The sequence below is a fragment of the Zalophus californianus genome, chromosome 14, assembly GCF_009762305.2.
Source record: "Zalophus californianus isolate mZalCal1 chromosome 14, mZalCal1.pri.v2, whole genome shotgun sequence".
In the NCBI taxonomy this organism is placed as follows: Eukaryota; Metazoa; Chordata; class Mammalia; order Carnivora; family Otariidae; genus Zalophus; species Zalophus californianus.
This window is the reverse complement of record NC_045608.1, coordinates 66,264,706-66,281,803: the sequence shown is the minus strand read 5'-3', so window position 1 is coordinate 66,281,803 and position 17,098 is coordinate 66,264,706. Positions and strand designations below refer to the sequence as shown.

The 17,098-nt window shown below is 42.8% G+C and overlaps 1 protein-coding gene across 4 annotated transcripts in view; it reads left to right on the top strand.

Moving 5' to 3' along the window:
• Positions 1-17,098, top strand: part of EPG5 (ectopic P-granules autophagy protein 5 homolog) — a 101,509-nt gene that overhangs the window by 14,330 nt on the left and 70,081 nt on the right. For all 4 annotated transcript variants that reach the window (XM_027575793.2, XM_027575794.2, XM_027575792.2 and 1 more), the window contains exons 3-11: positions 361-598; positions 1,788-1,924; positions 3,031-3,138; positions 4,073-4,146; positions 6,055-6,160; positions 8,444-8,558; positions 9,192-9,342; positions 12,017-12,172; positions 15,845-16,002. In XM_027575793.2, coding sequence (XP_027431594.1) covers positions 361-598; positions 1,788-1,924; positions 3,031-3,138; positions 4,073-4,146; positions 6,055-6,160; positions 8,444-8,558; positions 9,192-9,342; positions 12,017-12,172; positions 15,845-16,002 — 1,243 coding nt within the window. The remainder of the gene's footprint in view (positions 1-360; positions 599-1,787; positions 1,925-3,030; positions 3,139-4,072; positions 4,147-6,054; positions 6,161-8,443; positions 8,559-9,191; positions 9,343-12,016; positions 12,173-15,844; positions 16,003-17,098) is intronic.

Sequence of the window (17,098 nt, the reverse complement as noted above, 5' to 3'; positions counted from 1 at the left end):
GGTACAGAGATATTTTGAAGTCCCTTGAAGTTGCGGGGATATCATATGACTTCCGTGTTTATAAAGTTGAAGGTAAGATTATCAGTCGTGAGAGTCTTAGGGACAAGGTCTCTTATTTTCTTCTTAGGGTTTCTTTTTTCTTCTTTGACCTTGTGATGCTTTGTGATTGGCATTATCCCTCTTGGCCCCTGATTATATGTTTGATTTATTGTTCCCTATGTGGTAGGATTGTCCCCTCACTATGATTTATAAGCTCTTTGAAGGTGGTGCTGAAGCCAATATATCGTATACCTGCAGCCTGATTATTTCAAGTGTAAAGAGTTAACTGGTTTCCTGTTTTACCCTTTTGTCCACCTCTAGGGTATCTGTGCAGATCAAGTGAAAGTTTCAGGCTATCATCGCTACCAGAGAGTAGAGATGAATGAAAATGCACTGGGGGAGCTAAAGAAGCTATTTGATGCCAAATCTGAGCACCTCCACCAGACCCTCGCTCTGCATTCATACACCTCTGTGCTCTCAAAGTTGCAAGTGGAGTCTTACATTTATGCCTTACTCAATGGTTCAGCTCTTCTGAGATCTTTAGCAATTCAAGGCCGAGGTATGTGAATCGTCCAAGTCTCTGAATCGTCCAAGTCTCACTCTTTCTCATGGTCTGCAATGAGGAAAGAAGTGAGGAGTTGAATTGATTGTGTACTAATTGGTATTATAAGGGAACATTGGTGCTAGCTGTTTTACCTTGCCTTCCCCAAAGTAGGATTGAGATCTGGCTTCATACCATTTTTTGGGAGCAGTGCTAGGTCTCCCTTCCCTGGGGCTGTCAGTGTCTGCTTCTCTGGGAAGCCAAAAAGCTTGCTTTTTATCATTAATGTCCCTTAGTCCTAATGTATGTGCTTGTTACCAAGTAGAGTTCAAATACATTTTGATTATAAAACTGATAGCATACTTTTTCATCCTGTATCTTTTGTACTTTATTTTTGCTTGTCTAGTTTGTTGGGCTGTTTTATATAACTTTCATCAGAGGATCTCTGATGTTCTGCATTTTTCATCATATTTGGGTTTTAAAAAACCCCAGCTTTGATTGTATGATGTGTTAAGTATGAATTAGCTAATTGAATTATGCAGTTTTTATTTCTGGGGGAGATACTAGGGATATTTAAAGTAAAAAAAAATCCTGGGTGCCTGGGTGACTCAGTTTGTTAAGTGTCCAACTCTTGATTTCGGCTCAGGTCATGATTTCAGGGTTGTGAGATCGAGCCCCACATTGGGCTCTGCATTGGGTGTGGAGCCTGCTTAAGATTCTCTCTCGTCCTCTCCCTCTCTCTCTTAAAAAAAGAAATCCTTCCTCCTCATTGTTTTTGTAACTAATCAAAGAGCTGGGATTAGGTCAGTGATCTGATTTTTAAATAAAAAATGGATTTGATGAAGTTAATTTTCCCTTACTTTGTAATACTTCACAAAGGTAAATACTTTTTTGGATTACATATTTAGTAGAAATTCAGATTTTTTTTTAAAAAGTTCTATTTATTTAAGTAATCTCTTCACCCATCGTAAGGCTCAAACTCACAATCCCAAGATCAGGTGTCATATGTTCTTCCTACTGAGCCAGCCAGGTTCCCCCAAATTCAGATATTTTTGATGCAACTTTCCCCTTGGATTTTATCTGAACTAAATATTTTGAAAAGATTTAATTAATTAGTTAATTAATTAATTTATAGGTAGAGACACTAAAAATTCTCTCCAAAACACCATTTATGTGGGGCTCATTTAATCTTTTTTTTAATTTATAGCTTGTAAACAGACAGAAAGCTTTCCCTCTGACCTGTGTCAACTAAAGGAGTGCATCAGTGTCTTATTCATGTTCACCAGAAGGGTTAATGAAGATACACAGTTCCATGACGATATTCTTCTCTGGCTGCAGAAATTGGTAAGGGAACAAATAATTGAAGAATTATGTCTTCTTCTAGTTTTTTTTCGACAGCTTCTTCAGCTAATTCATTTACTGTGTTACTTAGTGACATTTTCTTTGTTCATGACACATGGAAATAAGTTATACTTACCTAGTGTGTCATTAAGCACAAAATATTTTTCTTTCTGATACACTTTAATCTCATCCCTTCAGCTTAGGAAGAAATGGAAATGTGGGAAGCATGCTAAATTAAAGATGGGATATGTATTTAGAATATAGGTGGCTGATCTAAAACCCGCCATACATTTATTTTTATTATCTAGTGTTTGGTGTTGTATTCAATCATACTTTAAAAACTTAGAAAAAAGGCTGGTGTCAGGATTTGGGAGATTTAAGAAAGATGTTAAGTGTATTAGAGAAGGAGGCTTATTTGTTTAGTGGTTGTGTTTTCAATGGGGCTGCCTTGGGTGCTTTTTTTTAGGTTAATATTAGAGTTCTTACATATGTGGTAAAGTCCCAAGCATACTTATTTGGGTTTGAGAATCTATTACAAATTGAGACTAGATTAAACTACTTGGCTTGTATCTATTCACATGTGGCCAGGAACGTAAGTTGTATTTTGCCAGATAATAAAAACTGGGTTTGTAGGGAAACTACTTAGGATATATATATATTTTTAAAGATTTTATTTATTTATTTGACAGAGAGAGATACAGTAAGAGAGGGAACACAGCAGGGGGAGTGGGAGAGGGAGAAGCAGGCTTCCCGCTGAGCAGGGAGCCTGATGCGGGGCTCGATCCCAGGACCCCGGGATCATGACCTGAGCCGAAGGCAGACGCCTAACGACTGAGCCACCCAGGTGCCCCAACTTAGGATATTTTTATCATAGTACTCGTAGGTTCTTAGGCCTCTGTGTGCCTCTGTGGTAGAAACTCAACGTGTTGATAGTGTACCTTTGGTTATATACTGTGTATATACTATATATATGTGTGTATATACAGTAGATCTCTGGTTATTCTTCTAAAAGATTCATGTATGTAAACATTGGCTAAGTGATTTACTAGGCCCCTAGGTACACTTTTCTTCTTATTAAATAGTGAAACTGTATGTCCTTCCCTGTTCAGGTGTCAGTGTTACAAAGAGTTGGCTGTCCTGGTGATCACTTCTTCCTTTTAAACCATATTCTTCGATGCCCAGCTGGTGTTAGTAAATGGGCTGTTCCTTTCATCCAGGTATGATGATGGTCTTCTGATTTTGAGTGGGATGAGAGATTTTGTTAAACATTTTTCCTGAAGAAACTGCTTTTTTTCTCCTTTAAAAAACTACTTAAACACACTGATATTTAAAATAAAATTCTTAAAATATTTTAGTATATATTTATGTATTCACAGGCATGTTTATGCTGGAACTTCTTGGGCCACCCATAATTGATGAAATTAAGATAGAATTGCATAAGTTCCCCTATAGTCTGGCTTGGTAGATTCAGTAGTATTTAGTTCTGTAAAATTTCTGTGCAGGAAGACTCACTGGGACTTATTTTTTGTTTTTGTTTTGTTTTGTTTTTTGGTAATATTCAACACAGTTTCCTAAATTAATCCACCTCACAGCACAGTTGGTGTAGGCAAAAGAAACCACGAGCATCTCCCAGCTATCTCTGCTAACAGAGATCCAGGCCTGTGTGATTGGCTCTCATATAATCACCTTCAGTGCTGACTATATGGTTCACAGTTTCTCTTCTCTGCTGCTTGCCTTTGGGTTGTTTCGTTACTCATAGCAACCGCTCAGATGGGTGGAAGCCAAGTACATGCCAGGTTCAACTTCTCCACATGACCTTTTCTTTAGTATTTCTGGTGGTGAGAAGTCTGAATCTCTTTAGGTAGGAGGAGGATTTTTTTGTTTTATTTTGCCTTTGGACTAAAAGAGCAGTATTGTGCTTCGTCCTATAGTTACAGTAGTTGAAGTCTGCTCCTCAGCTCACGCTGCTCTGAGTGCAGCCGAACCAGGACTGCCAGGTAGCTCAGAGCCGCGCTCTCACGCTTGTGGATTACGTGCCATCTCCATCTTTGTTTTCATAACCGCTCCCTTTGTCAGAATGCTGGTGAACTACGATAATGGATACTTGGGTTGTTGGTTTTCTAAGTATGCCTTTTCCTTTTCTGATTTCAGATCAAAGTGTTGAATAATCCATCAGGGGTCTTTCATTTTATGCAGTCCCTTGCTCTGCTAATGTCTCCTGTCAAGTAAGTGCGGAAGAGCTTAATGAAGTAGAAATTGAAATACTTCTTTCTACCAAAGGATTGGCTTCCTAAACTGCCCAGATCCAGAGAACTGCTAAGGGAAGTGTCAGCATTCCAGAATTTAATATTGCAGATTTTCTTTGGGTTGGATACCCTTTGTCCCCAGGTGGTCTTATTAACTGCTTATATATAAACAATTAAGCTTTTCTGGGTCCTCCTTTTTAGTGGGTTTGCCTCTTCTGTCATATACGTCATTGTGAAAGGTGCCATGGAGAGACAAGAAAGATCATCTTTTCCTTAGAAGAAGAGATGTAGTAGAGAGGGAAAGAAGTGCAGAGATCTGAGTGCTTGCTTGGGAAGCTGCGATCGGCATGCTAGCACTGGAGAGGCTGAAGAGAGGAGGTAGAGCAGTGAGAGAAGGTTCCAGGTGCAGGAGCTGGGTTGCAAGAAAGGGGTAGATCTCAGAGAAGGAGCAGGCAGGGCACTATTGGCAGGGAGAAGAGGCAGTGGCCCAGAGTCCAGGTGAGGTGGCTGTGTGGAGGACAGGTAGGAGATCAGCTTGGCTGGAGCGGAGAACTGCATGGGAGGTGGCCACGCAGTGGGATAGCTACCACGACGTGGGTTATAGAAGGTTTTGAGGGATCCAGATTTGGTACGGTCTGGCCCTGTAGCAGTTGAGGGCTTTTGAATAAAGGTAAAAGTCGTATCAAGGAAGGCTAGGATTGACTGAAGGCAGAAGAAGATGTGCTTCTGCTTAATTGAATTACAGTTAGAGGCTTCTGGCTCTCCTGACTCAGGATCCCAACTCATCATCAAGAGGACATTTAACTGGGGGAGAAGGCACGGTCTCCGTCTACGTGACCTTGAACAGTGTTACTACCCCTGGCTCTCAGTCCTGGAAAACCTGTCTGACTCGGAGCCCAAGTTGGGGTAATGGTGAACCTTAAAGGGGAACCTAAAGGTTACCTTCCCAGAAAAGGATTAAGTAGCTGACTAAATAAGGAATAGGAGTGGTTCCAACAGAACTCTGTGGACGCCCGGGCCTGAGTGACTGTGAGGGCATTGACACGCCCACAGACCAAAAGACAAATAGGAGAGCCGTATTATAAGGAAGAAAGTCTGAGGTCATTGAGGCATACAGGTGGGCACATACAAGGGACGGATACCAGTGGGCATTTGGAGCTTCAGGGTTGGAGCTCCTTGGGTTGAAAGGGAAGCAAACTGGAAGTCATGGGAGAAAGTTCCTGTAACAGGAAGGAATGGATGAACTTTTCAGGGTCCGGCCAGAGGGGAAGGAACAGAGGACTGAGAACCGTGTTGTAGTCCAAGAGAAGAAATTTCGCCACTTACACCTGCTCATCAGGTCTAGCCAACACCTTGTGAAGTCTGGTTGGCAGGAAATTGTCTCTAGTTCTCCCTCTCTGCCTGGAGACGGGGCCTCTCCAACACATGGTGGATAGGATTTTGACTTACAAATGGTTTTGCATTTAGAGGTACCCTTTTGCCCTAAACAGGCTTCTGAGTTACCTGCAGATTATCCTTTTATATTCAGCAAAGCATGGTTCCTCAAGTCGTGCCCTGGCAACAGTCTGTAGGCCTGGCTGGAGGTGAGGTCCCGCAGCAATCCGTATGTATCGAGGTCCCATGCGTGCGGGAGCTGGGCCAGCATAACCGCTTCTCTGCAGTTACTTGTCACTACTGATCTAGAATCCTCAAGGTCTGCACGATGAAGTTAGTGAGGTTTTAGCCGCCTTGAGTTCCCGCCGGTTCTTATTTCTTGTTTGCTAATTTAAACCATTTGAAGATTGGGTGGCTGGCTGACTCTTGTGCAGCGTTGCATAGATGATCCAGAGTGCATGCATGCAGGCTTTCTGTGTTTGTGTGATTGGAGCGATCTCCCTTGTCCTTTAGAAATCGAGCGGAGTTCCTGTGCCACATGAAGCCTAGTGAGCAGAAGCCATCCTCCTCGGGGCCTGCATCCGGGACGTGGACGCTGGTAGATGAAGGAGGAGAAGAGGTAACTTGTGGCATCTCATTGTTTTCATTAATTGTTGTCGGGCTCCTCTTACGTGCCATGCGTTGTCACGCAGTCTCTCCCTGACTTCTGCCCACAGCCCCCTGAGGCGCAGGTGCTGGTGTGAGAAAACCGAGGTGCCAGGGGTGAAGGATGTTTCCCAGATCAGGTCACTGAATGGTGGAGTCTCTAAGCCGGTGTGCTGTGTCGTCATCCTTGTGTAGGGTATCTTCCTGTTCAGCCGGGAGAATTTGGAACCTGGCAATATTTTCATATGGTGTAAAATTTATATTAGGATTTTCTTTTATGTAGTAACAAGTTCCTGGGCTTGCAACTCCCCCCCGCCCCCCACCCAATCAGGTAACATGAGTCTGTATAATAAAGAGCTGGAGCTTACCAAGGTCTTCCTTTAACTCTTACGAATACTTCTTATCCAGATCTTCTCATTTGCAAGGTGAAGATGGTTCTTTATTCGTGGTGAGAATTGAATGATCAAAATCCGATTTCTCAGGATGGTGCTTGTTGATTTTTCTTTCAGCTGTACACAGGGTTAGTGCATCTGTAAGGAATTTTTCCTCCAGCTGGTTATCTGCCCTAGTGCTTTTTAAAATTTATTTATTTATTTTTATTTATTTTTTTAAAGATTTTATTTATTTACTAGAGAGAGAGAGAGGGAGGGAAACAGCATGAGAGGGGAGAGGGTCAGAGGGAGAAGCACCCTGCTGAGCCGGGAGCCCGATGCGGGACTCGATCCCAGGACCCTGGGATCATGACCTGAGCCGAAGGCAGTCGCTTAACCAACTGAGCCACCCAGGCGCCCTGCCCTAGTGCTTTTTTATGGTCCACATCCTGACTTGATGTGCTGTCCAAGGTGGCCAGGAACCAGATTTACTAAGACTCCTTCTTTTTAAAGAAGTGATGGTTTGCCGCAGACAGTTCTCAGAATGACAGCCGTGGCAGCAGTGGGGATCATGTCTGTGTATTTGCCTCAGTGCTCTTTCGGAAACGGGGGGCCCCTTCACACTCATTTTACTCTTCAGACATCTCTGCTAGAGACTCAACAGTCACCTTGAAGAGAGCTTCTCAGGAGCTGGTGCAAATTGGTCTTTTAAAGATTGTGGTGGAACAGGTTTTTTTCCCCCAAGAGTGTTCTCCTCTGAGAGAGAAGTCTTTTCTCTGCGAGGTTTCCTGCATTTACTCCCAGAGACAGATGATGGTTGGGGACCCTGCAGTGGTGCCTGGCCCCTGGCTAGCGCTCCCTGACTGTTGAGTGAATCCAAGAACTTGGGGAGTAGATGAGGATGTTGAGAGTGCTGTTGACTCAGAAAAGGCTGCAGGGAGGAAGGTGCTCTGGATTATGCTCATTAGTGGTTCCTTGATGCCGGCTGTGTATTAGAACCGCCTGGGCAACTTACAAATCTTGCCCAGGCCCACACACGGACGTCCAGATGTGTAAAAGCTTCCCAGGTGATTCTGATGTATGGCCAGAGTTGAGAGCTACTGCTCTAAGTAGAGTTTCTGAGGCTTGTTTGTTAGCCATTTAGGACCTAAAATGGGGTGGGGTTGGCAGTGGGGTAATGAGAGTGGCTTGGGAAATTATGAATGAATTACATTAGTCCCTTGTTGAAATTGAGGTGATACATTCTTCAGGATGTCTGGATCTTTTTACAGCATTCCCTTTTTGAATGTAGCATATTTTAGGACACAAATCAACTTGATTTCTAAGATGACTTTAGTGCTCGGTATTAAACAAAAAACGCTAAAGTTTTCCCCTATGTAATCTCTATGTATGATCTGTTGTTCTCACCTGCTTTATCAGCACCAATTGGCAGTAGAGCTTCAGTTATCTATAGGAAATGAAAATTACTCAGCCATAAGACAGTTGAATACTACAGTAGGCCTTGATTTGGGAGCAAGAGACTTGTAGCTAAAATAACTTGGACTGAGTATGTGGTTCTTTAATTCATGTTGTCAAAGTACTGAGCTTTATAGTAAGGTTCCCCACTCTAGAGGAATTTTTTTCATTTAAATCTTCTTTGGGATGGACATTTAATGAGAGAATTTCAACCACAGAAGAATGGATATAATCCAGATGCACATAAAATTGTGCTTGCAATTTCGGGGGATTTACAGCCCATCTATGGAACTGATAGTAGGAGGAGAAGTCCATGGAGACACATGGACGTGAGGTACCTCTTGCATCTGTGATAATTTAGCTCTTGTAACTCTAGACCATGGTGCATTCTGATCAAATCAGCTGACAGGATTTTGCATCTTCTCCCTTAGGACGAAGACCCCGAGACCAGTTGGCTTCTCCTTAATGAAGATGACTTGGTTGTCCTTTTATCCCAGTTTCCGTTCCATGAACTCTTTCAACATCTTCTTGGGTTTAAAGCAAAAGGTAGACTGATTTCTTTTGTCATGTGTTAAATGGGACGGTGGCAAGCTCAGCACAGGAACTCAGCATCCAGCCTTCCATCGTGGGCAGGTTCCTGATTCAGGTTCCCTGGTGCCTGACCATACCATGCGGACATGGTTGCATCAGATCCCAGTGAGATTTCCTTCCTTTCTCTTGTGATTGTAGTTTCCCACCTAGTGCTGAAATGCAGAAAGGTCAGCTAGCGTGCACGTCACCCAGCTTTTCCTTTTTAAGATTTTATTTATTTATTTGAGAGAGAGAGGGGGAACACAAGCAGCGGGAGTGGGAGAGGGAGAAGCAGACTCCCTGCTGAGCAGGGAGCCCAACGTGGGGCTCGATCCCAGGACCCCGAGACTGTGACCCAAGCTGAAGGCAGATGCTTAACCAACTGAGCCACCCAGGCGCCCCCCAATTCGCCCGGCTTTAATACGTTGTTTTTATTTTTGTGGTTTGTCTCAGGTTCCCCATTTCATGTTGATAGAAGAGCCAGAGCAGTGGGGATTGTACGTTTTCTCTGCCTTGGCTTTGTTTCCTCACTGAGGTGTTTACACCCGTGTCCTTCCGTGTTTTTTCATAGTAATTATAATTTCTTCCTTTTCTCCCATTAACTTCTAGATGATTATTCACCTGAAACAACAAGACCTCAAGAGATGATGAAAATTTTTGCCTTTGCTAACTCACTAGTGGAGCTTCTGGCTGTGGGGTTAGAAACCTTTAATAGGGCACGCTACAGGCAGTTTGTGAAGCGAGTTGGTTATATGATCAGGTAATACTGCTGTTGCTACATCTGTTTTTGTTTGCCTTCACTGGGCTCAGACACACATGCTGTGTGAAATTGGGATGATGGACATTTCGGTGTAGGTTTCAGGTCTGATTTATCATAAAAGTAAGAATTTTTTTTCACCACCTATCAGATGGGAATTCTATAAATGCTTCCAGTCGGAATAGTTGGTTAATTATCTCAGATTTAACTGGTTTGCTAGAGAATTGTCCTTGGAGTCAAGGTTCTCAAAGCAGTTGCTGGGTTGAACTTGGCCAGAGAAACTCAGCTCGGTCAAGGAAAATGAAGCCTCTTTGAAGCCTCTCTCCTTTTCCTTTGCTCCCTGTTTTCTTCTACCTCCTCACTTTTGCTGGGAATTGTCACTTAGCTGTGGAAGATTGGCAGTAGTCCTCTCGTGTCATTGTTTTCCTGTTACCTCTCTTATTTATTCTTGTTCTGATTTTCTGTTAAATTCCCTTTGAAGAAAGTTGCAAAGACTTCCGTCAGTGGCCGCTGTTTTGAGCTGGGGAAAGCATTATCATTTATTTGATTGAAAAATGGGTTTATGCTTTTATTATCAAGTATGAATAAATTTTGAGAACATGTGCTGCTTTTTATTAATGTTGTATCTTCTTTTCTGCATCATTAATTTTTCTGTCTTTACTGTCATTCCCTGCAGCACGTCCGTATGCTGTTATTTCTTCCAACCTCCTTTCCCTCCAAAAAATAGCAGCTAAAACTTCTCCCCTTCCTCAGTGATGTTTCCAAAACAAAATTGATTGTAATTAATTTATTTTTTATGTGTATCCATGTGCTTTGTAAAGCCAGGTAAATGATTATAGGATGCCCTGCAAGGCTTGGAGGTGACTTTTAAGGTCTTGAGAAAGCCTTTAGAAGAATGTAATGAAAATGAGATGGTGGGAGAAAGGATGGCTGGTGACTTGAGAGTAATTTCTTTAAATCTAAAAGCCCATTTACTTATTATCAGAAGTTCAGACATTCATTTTCTGATTCTGCTCAGTAAATAAGGTAAAACCTATCCTTGGGTTCGTATGTGTGATGTAGGATTGAGTGTTTACTGTGTGCCAGGAATGTACCTTCTCGTTTTATTCTCCCAATAACTCTGTAGGAGAGACATTGTTATTATTGCTTTAAGGTCAGTAGTCACTCTGTAATATTTCTCTGTAAATACTTACAGCTGATTATTGTAGTTTACGTAGCTTTCTCAGCGTTGTTCACTTTCTCCTTAAAACATTTTCTTTGCTTGGTTTTCAGGATCCCACATTCTTCTGGTTTCTCCTCCATTTCCCTGGCTCCTCATTTTCTGCCTCCTTGGTTGTTTTTCATCCTCACTCCCAAACTTCTTGATGTCGGAGTGCCCCAGGACTCGGTTACTGGACCTCTTCTCTCCATTGAAACTTGCTCTTGGGACTTCATCCATTCTCATGTCTTTAAATATCATCGAAATACTATTACAATTCTCAGAGTTCTATTTCTAGCCCATGCCTCTCAAGCTTGTAAGCTGAGCTGCCAGCTCAGCACCTCTACTTGGATGACTCACAAACATTGTAGTTGAACACACCCTCGTCCCACCTTCCAAGCCACTTCTCCTTGGCCTTCCCATCTTCAGTAAGTGGCAACTTTATTCTTCTGGTTGCTTGGGCCAGAATACTGGGTGTCAGCGCTGTCTTTTTACACCCCACACCCAGTGTAACAGCCGATTCTGTCATCTCTAGCTTCAAAACACTGTCATCAAATCTTAAGATGCCACCTGATCTGAAGATGCATTTTGTGTGCCTCTAAGGAAAGAATGCTACAAAAGTATGGCATGTTATCAATTTAATACACATTCCAGTTGCGGGGATTACAGTGTGAAAGATGTGCATCTTTTGAAGTAATGAAACAAACATGCTGTGTTCAGAATCCAGCTGCTTCTCCCCACCTTCACTGCTACCACCCTAGTTCATTCTCAGATATTTCTCCCTCATTCCAATTGTAAGAGCCTCCTCACTTCCCTTCCTGCTTTTGCCCTTATTCCCCCCTCAGCTTATTCTCACAATAGCCAGTGTTCCCTGGAAGTGGTGAGTCAGTAGCTCATGTCACCCCTTTGCTCCCAGTCTCATTCAGAGTAAAAGCCAAAGGGTTCACAGTGGCCTGGTCTTCATGTTCTGGTTTCCTGTCACTTTTCTGATTTCCTCTTCAGCCAGTCTCCCTCTCATTTATCTGTTCCTCCAACATCCTGAACACGCCTTGGAGCCTTCACACTGGTGGTTCCTTCTACCTGGATGCTCTTCCCGTAGATATCTGTGTGACTTCTTCCAGTCTTTACTCGGATGTGCCTTTTCAGTGAGGTCTTTCTTGCTCCCAACCAACCCCCCTACCCTGGCCAACTCCCAAGAAACTTTAGTGCCCTCTCCTACTTATTTTCCTCATCGTCAGTTATGACCATGTGACAGACTGTACTTTTTACTTTATTTTGTTTATTGTCTGTTTGCCCTGCACTAAATGTAAGCTGCATGAGGGTAGGGCTTGTCCCCTCACTGAATTCTCTTCAGAGCCTAGAAGATAGTAGGTGTTTCATAAATATGTATTGAATAAATTAGTGCTTCAAATGTAATATAAAGGTGCCAGGATTGAGTGTATTAATGAAAAGTGCCGTATTGCCTTTCCTCCTGCTCAGGATGACCCTTGGTTATGTGAGCGACCACTGGGCACAGTTTGTGAGCCACAACCGAGGCTTGGGTTTGGCCCAGCAGCCCTACTCCGTGGAGAAACTACAGGTTGAATTTGATGAGCTGTTTTTGAGAGCTGTCCTACATGTGCTGAAAGCCAAAAGGTAAGAAGTATGATGATAGTTGTTGAGAAATGGCTCGTTGGCTGGTGAGGAAGATTGGTGTGAAAGTCATCGACTATAGTAGATCTCTTATCATAATGTCTAAGTGTATTTCATCTGTTTCTTATCTTGGGCCAATTCATTGTCTTTAGTTTCCTTATCTGTAGTGGTGACTGAAATGCTCTTTTTAAGGTTTCTTTCAATCTTAAAATAACCCGATTCTGTTATTTCAGTTTTGCCATCCCTGAACTTTTGGGGTAGCCTTGAACAAGGTGTGAATTCTATTTCCCACCTGTCTCAGTCCCTAAGTGAGGCAGATTAGGTTCTCAGTGCATAGTATAAATGATTTGCCCCCCCGCCCTTTTTGGGAAGATTTTATTTATTTATTTGACAGGGACGCAGCGAGAGAGGGAACACAAGCAGGGGGAGTGGGAGAGGGAGAAGCAGGCTTCCTGCGGAGCAGGGAGCCCGATGCGGGGCTCGAGCCCAGGACCCTGGGATCATGACCTGAGCCGAAGGCAGACGACGCTTAACGACTGAGCCCCCCAGGCGCCCCTGATTTGCCCATTTTATCGTTGAAGTTGTCTTACCGTGAGGATTCTCGCGGGTCCTGGTCCCCTGTCTTGGCTGTGTAAATGCTGTCTTCTGATCAAGTTGTCTTTGTTGCTGCTTATAGCTCGGGGTGATCTTGAGGCAGAGGCAGGGGCACAGTGGTGCCTCCTGCACTGTCTTCCCTGAGCATCTGGCCAAGTGTAGGAGCAAGTTCTGCCAAGCATTGTGCCCTCTGCTGGGGGACGCGGCCTCCAGCGCACTCACGAACTGCCTGCTCTCCCCACCGTTGCCTCCTTCTGAGTTGTCGCTGCTCCCTCTTGCCCAGGCCTCTCAGCTTCAGCCCGTATTTATTGTGTGTTGTGTAGTGGCTTTGAGTCTTGCCACCTTGGGCAAGTCACCTAGTCTTGTCTTCTCACTGTCTTCGTTTATAAAATGGAGGTGATGGTAATGATTCTCCCTGTTCCATTGACCTCATGGATATGATCCCAGGATGAAATGCAGTAATACATGGAAATACTTTTTAAGTCATGAAGAACCTTTTAGATGTAAGTGGTGGTGGTTCTTTTGTGGTTTCAGATGAAGAATAGAATAACTGCTCTCTCAGAGAAATAGCAGAACTCCTTGACTAAGTCTTAAGCACTTTTAGGCGCTCAGAAGGCATGGGTCTAAGATAAATAGAACTTGGGCTTAGAAATTGATCTTTACTCGTTACACTAGGTTGTTTACTCGTTACTATGTTGTCCATAAATTTGGTGGTCTCATGAGGTGCACTGGATCCTGTGCAGAACCCTGCTGGGGGTCAGGAATAGTCTCCTGTCTCTGATCTGTCACTCGTCATTGTGGCTGCTTAGCTGAGATGGAAAGCTCTCACCATAGTTACCTGCTCCTAGAGTCTGAGCTGGGAACTGTCCTGTAATTATACATGTAATTCACAAAGGTGATAATCATTTTAAACTTAAAAATATCAAGAACTGTTATTCTTGAGTATAACTTATTTTAGGAAAGAGATTACATGAGAATCAGATGTTTAAAGCCATGACATTTAAATTTATTTGACACTCCAGTAGAAATTTCTAACAGTGGTTATCCCCCAACCTAAAGCAAAACAAAACCAAAAGACAGTAAAAACCTAAGCCAGACTTACTGCATATCTTTCATATGGGGAATTTCGTATCCTGAAATACAGTCCTGTGACATTACTTTTAAGGCCTCTGCAGTTTCCAATCTCATTGTTTTGGGATAAGTTATACAAGAGTGTCAGGTCCTGTGTGAGGTGTTAAGATAATTTTTTATATAGTAAGACAGAAGCTTGGCCCAACTGAACTTAACAGTTTCTTCAGCCTTTGCTCAGGAGTCTAGCTATTGCTTTTCAGAATCTAGGTCAGTGGTGGTTTGGGCCACTGGCAGCGTGATGCCCCATAGATGTGGGTCAGGCATGTACTATTTAATTTATTTTCCCTTAATAAGCTTTGTTTGTAATCGGTCAATGTGTAGGTTTGTCCAAGATAGAGCAACAGTTTTGAGTGCCTCCCTATTTTTTTAAGATTTTTTTGAGATAAAATTCACATAACCAAATTTTAATGAGCATTCACTGAGTGCTGATTGTTTTCAAGATACTGGTTTAGGTAGTAGATAATTAAAATATAAGACAGTAGGTTACATTGTGGTTTGTTCAAAGATGAACAGAACCTGGTTTCTGCTCTCAAATTGTTGTGGTTTGTGTGTGTACGTAAATTACAGCAACTTGAGGCATTTCTCACTGTGTGGTTTAAGGAGCCCTTGAGTCTGAGTCAACCGGGATGACTAGAACCTGCAAATTCTTGGGCCCAAGCTGTGACCTACAAGGTCAGGATCTCTGTAGGCAGGCCTTGGAATCTGCATTTTCCAGTTTCCTGGTGGGTTTTTTTTTTTTTTTTGGTGAGTAAAGCGATAGAAGTTCATTAAGTGAAGATAATAGAAAAAGCTCTCAAGAGTGAGAGGGATCCCTACAGGGTTGCCACTGAGGGCCTTTAGGGTTGGTCTTTTATAGAAAGCTAACCGGGGAACTTAAATCCTTTTAACATCTCTATTGATACCACCGTTGAGCAAGGACTAGTAATAACACCTTCAATGGCTTACTTCCTTTTTAGGGTCTGGTTATTCTTTGTTGGTCACAAGTGATTATCATAAAAAAGACACCCACCCCACAGGCCTAGGGCAGGGTGTTCTGGTTTGTTCCCTTATCTCTGGTTTCCCCCATACCTCCTCCACATTTTTGGGATTTCTGTGAGCCTGATCACGTAGCCCTCTGTTTATCTCTCCCAACCTAGCCCCCGCCTGTCCCTTACTCATTCCTCCTTCCTTAGAATAGTCTCCCTGTGATTTTTCTGCCCACTCCGGTGTGAGAACCACCGATAAAGGGTAGGATATTGCCAAAGTCAGATATGGATGGAGTTCTGTAATAGTGCTGGAGGAAGTGCTTCCCAAGTGGGGGGATGGCAGGTTGGAGGTGCGAGGTTCTCGCCCGGCTTGTCCAGGAGTCGTCTCATACTCTGAACGCAGCGAGGGCTCTGGTTAGAAACGTGGGTCTGAGCTGTATAGTGGAGGCCTTTGAACGTGGGGCCGAGGAGTGTGAATTTCATTCGGGGATGAGTAGGGAGTCCCTGGAGGGTTTCTGATTCTTCTCCCGCTCACTGCACGAGCGTGTGTGTGCACACTTGAACCTGCACATAGGCTCAGACACATATATCCACATCTAAGCGCCCCTCTGTCACCCAGGCCTTAAAAAGATCTTTGGTTCAAAACGCAGTTCTGCCTCTTAACTACCCTTTCTGTGCCTGAGTAGCCTTATGGGTAAATTGGGGAGAGTATCAATAATAATACTTACCTTGGATTTAGTGAGGATGGAGTGAGATGATCTGTATGGTAGGGTGATAAGAACAGTGCCTGGCACAGACGAAGTGCTGTGTGAGTATTGCTGTTACTGTTACCCGTCCTTGAGGCGTTGATGGCTGAAGCATGTTACAAAAATTGCTGTGTTGTGATTTAAGAACTTTTTTTCCTACCAAAGCAGGTCTGCCTGCTTTCTCAGTGTGGTGAAGGTGACTGATATATGAAACTATTCCTACTCTTTAAAACACGCAGACTTGGCATTTGGCTGTTTATGTCGGAAATGCCCTTTGGGACGCTGTCCGTCCAGATGCTCTGGAAGCTCTTCTACCTCATGCACCAGGTGGAGAGTGGGAATCTGGAGAAGCTGTGTGTCACTCTCCCGCCTGCTGAGTGCAAGAAGCATCTCCAAGGTACAGCCTGGCTAAAGTGTACAGATAGATCTTTTCCTACCTACCCTGTGTGCCTTTGCTCTTCATGGCTTTGTTCTTTTCATTTTTAGAAGGACTAAGAGAGTATTTTACTCTGTGTACTCACATGTAATAATTTTGAAATTCGAAAGATTGCTTTATTGTTTTCATATATTAGAATGCTAATTCCAGTTTTCTTATTCTTGAGATGCTCTGGGTAGTAACTTGTTAAGATCCCAGCTCGGGCATGGGAAATGAAAATTGGGTTGTAAATGCCCCCATGGAGTTATTTTGAAAATACAGGACATTTGATGGACTACCTTTGATTTCTCAAATGTGTAAACACAGGGAAAAAAGTATAGGCTTATTGCCTTCTTACTGTAAAAATTCCATCAGGGGAATATATTTTTTAAACAGACTTTTTTTTTTTTTTTTTTTATCTTTCCTCTCTATCTTTGCCTTTGTGGCATTTAGTTTTCTGTCATGGATCCCAAAGCTGTTTGTCAGTTGTGCCCCCTCGTGACAAAGTGTAATACTGCTTACGTTGCATCCTCTGAGAAGTTGATAGAACGAACACACTGTGTACTGTTTATCACATTTAGCGGTATTGCAGTCATGGTAATAAATAATTTCTCACCCCAGATTTTCATTTATAAGAAAATCTCTTTTGTTTGGAATGAATGCTGTGTTTGTGCTGAGTGCTTTGCTAGTCCTAGCAGTTTTCATTAGTAAGGTCATCATCATTCATTTGGCTGACAGTTACTAAGTTGTTTCAAGTGTGTCTTTGAAGGTGTCTCACCCGGTGACAAAACCCTTCACTAGTTACTAGTGTCATTTAATCTTCAACAGCCTTTTAAGGCAGATAGAGAAACTGAGAATTGGGGATGTTAAGTGTCACCTCTGAGGCTACATTATATGTAGAGTTGGAATTTCATCTGGTCCCTGCCTTTTTCCCCAAAGCCTGTAGAAATCCATTCTGGAACAAAGAATCTTAAATATTTCCAAATATCTTTTAATTTTATATCTTCTTTCTCTCTGGAAGAGTGATTAAAGGTGATATGTCTTCATTCTTTCCCTACTTTAATTTTCTTGCCCCGAA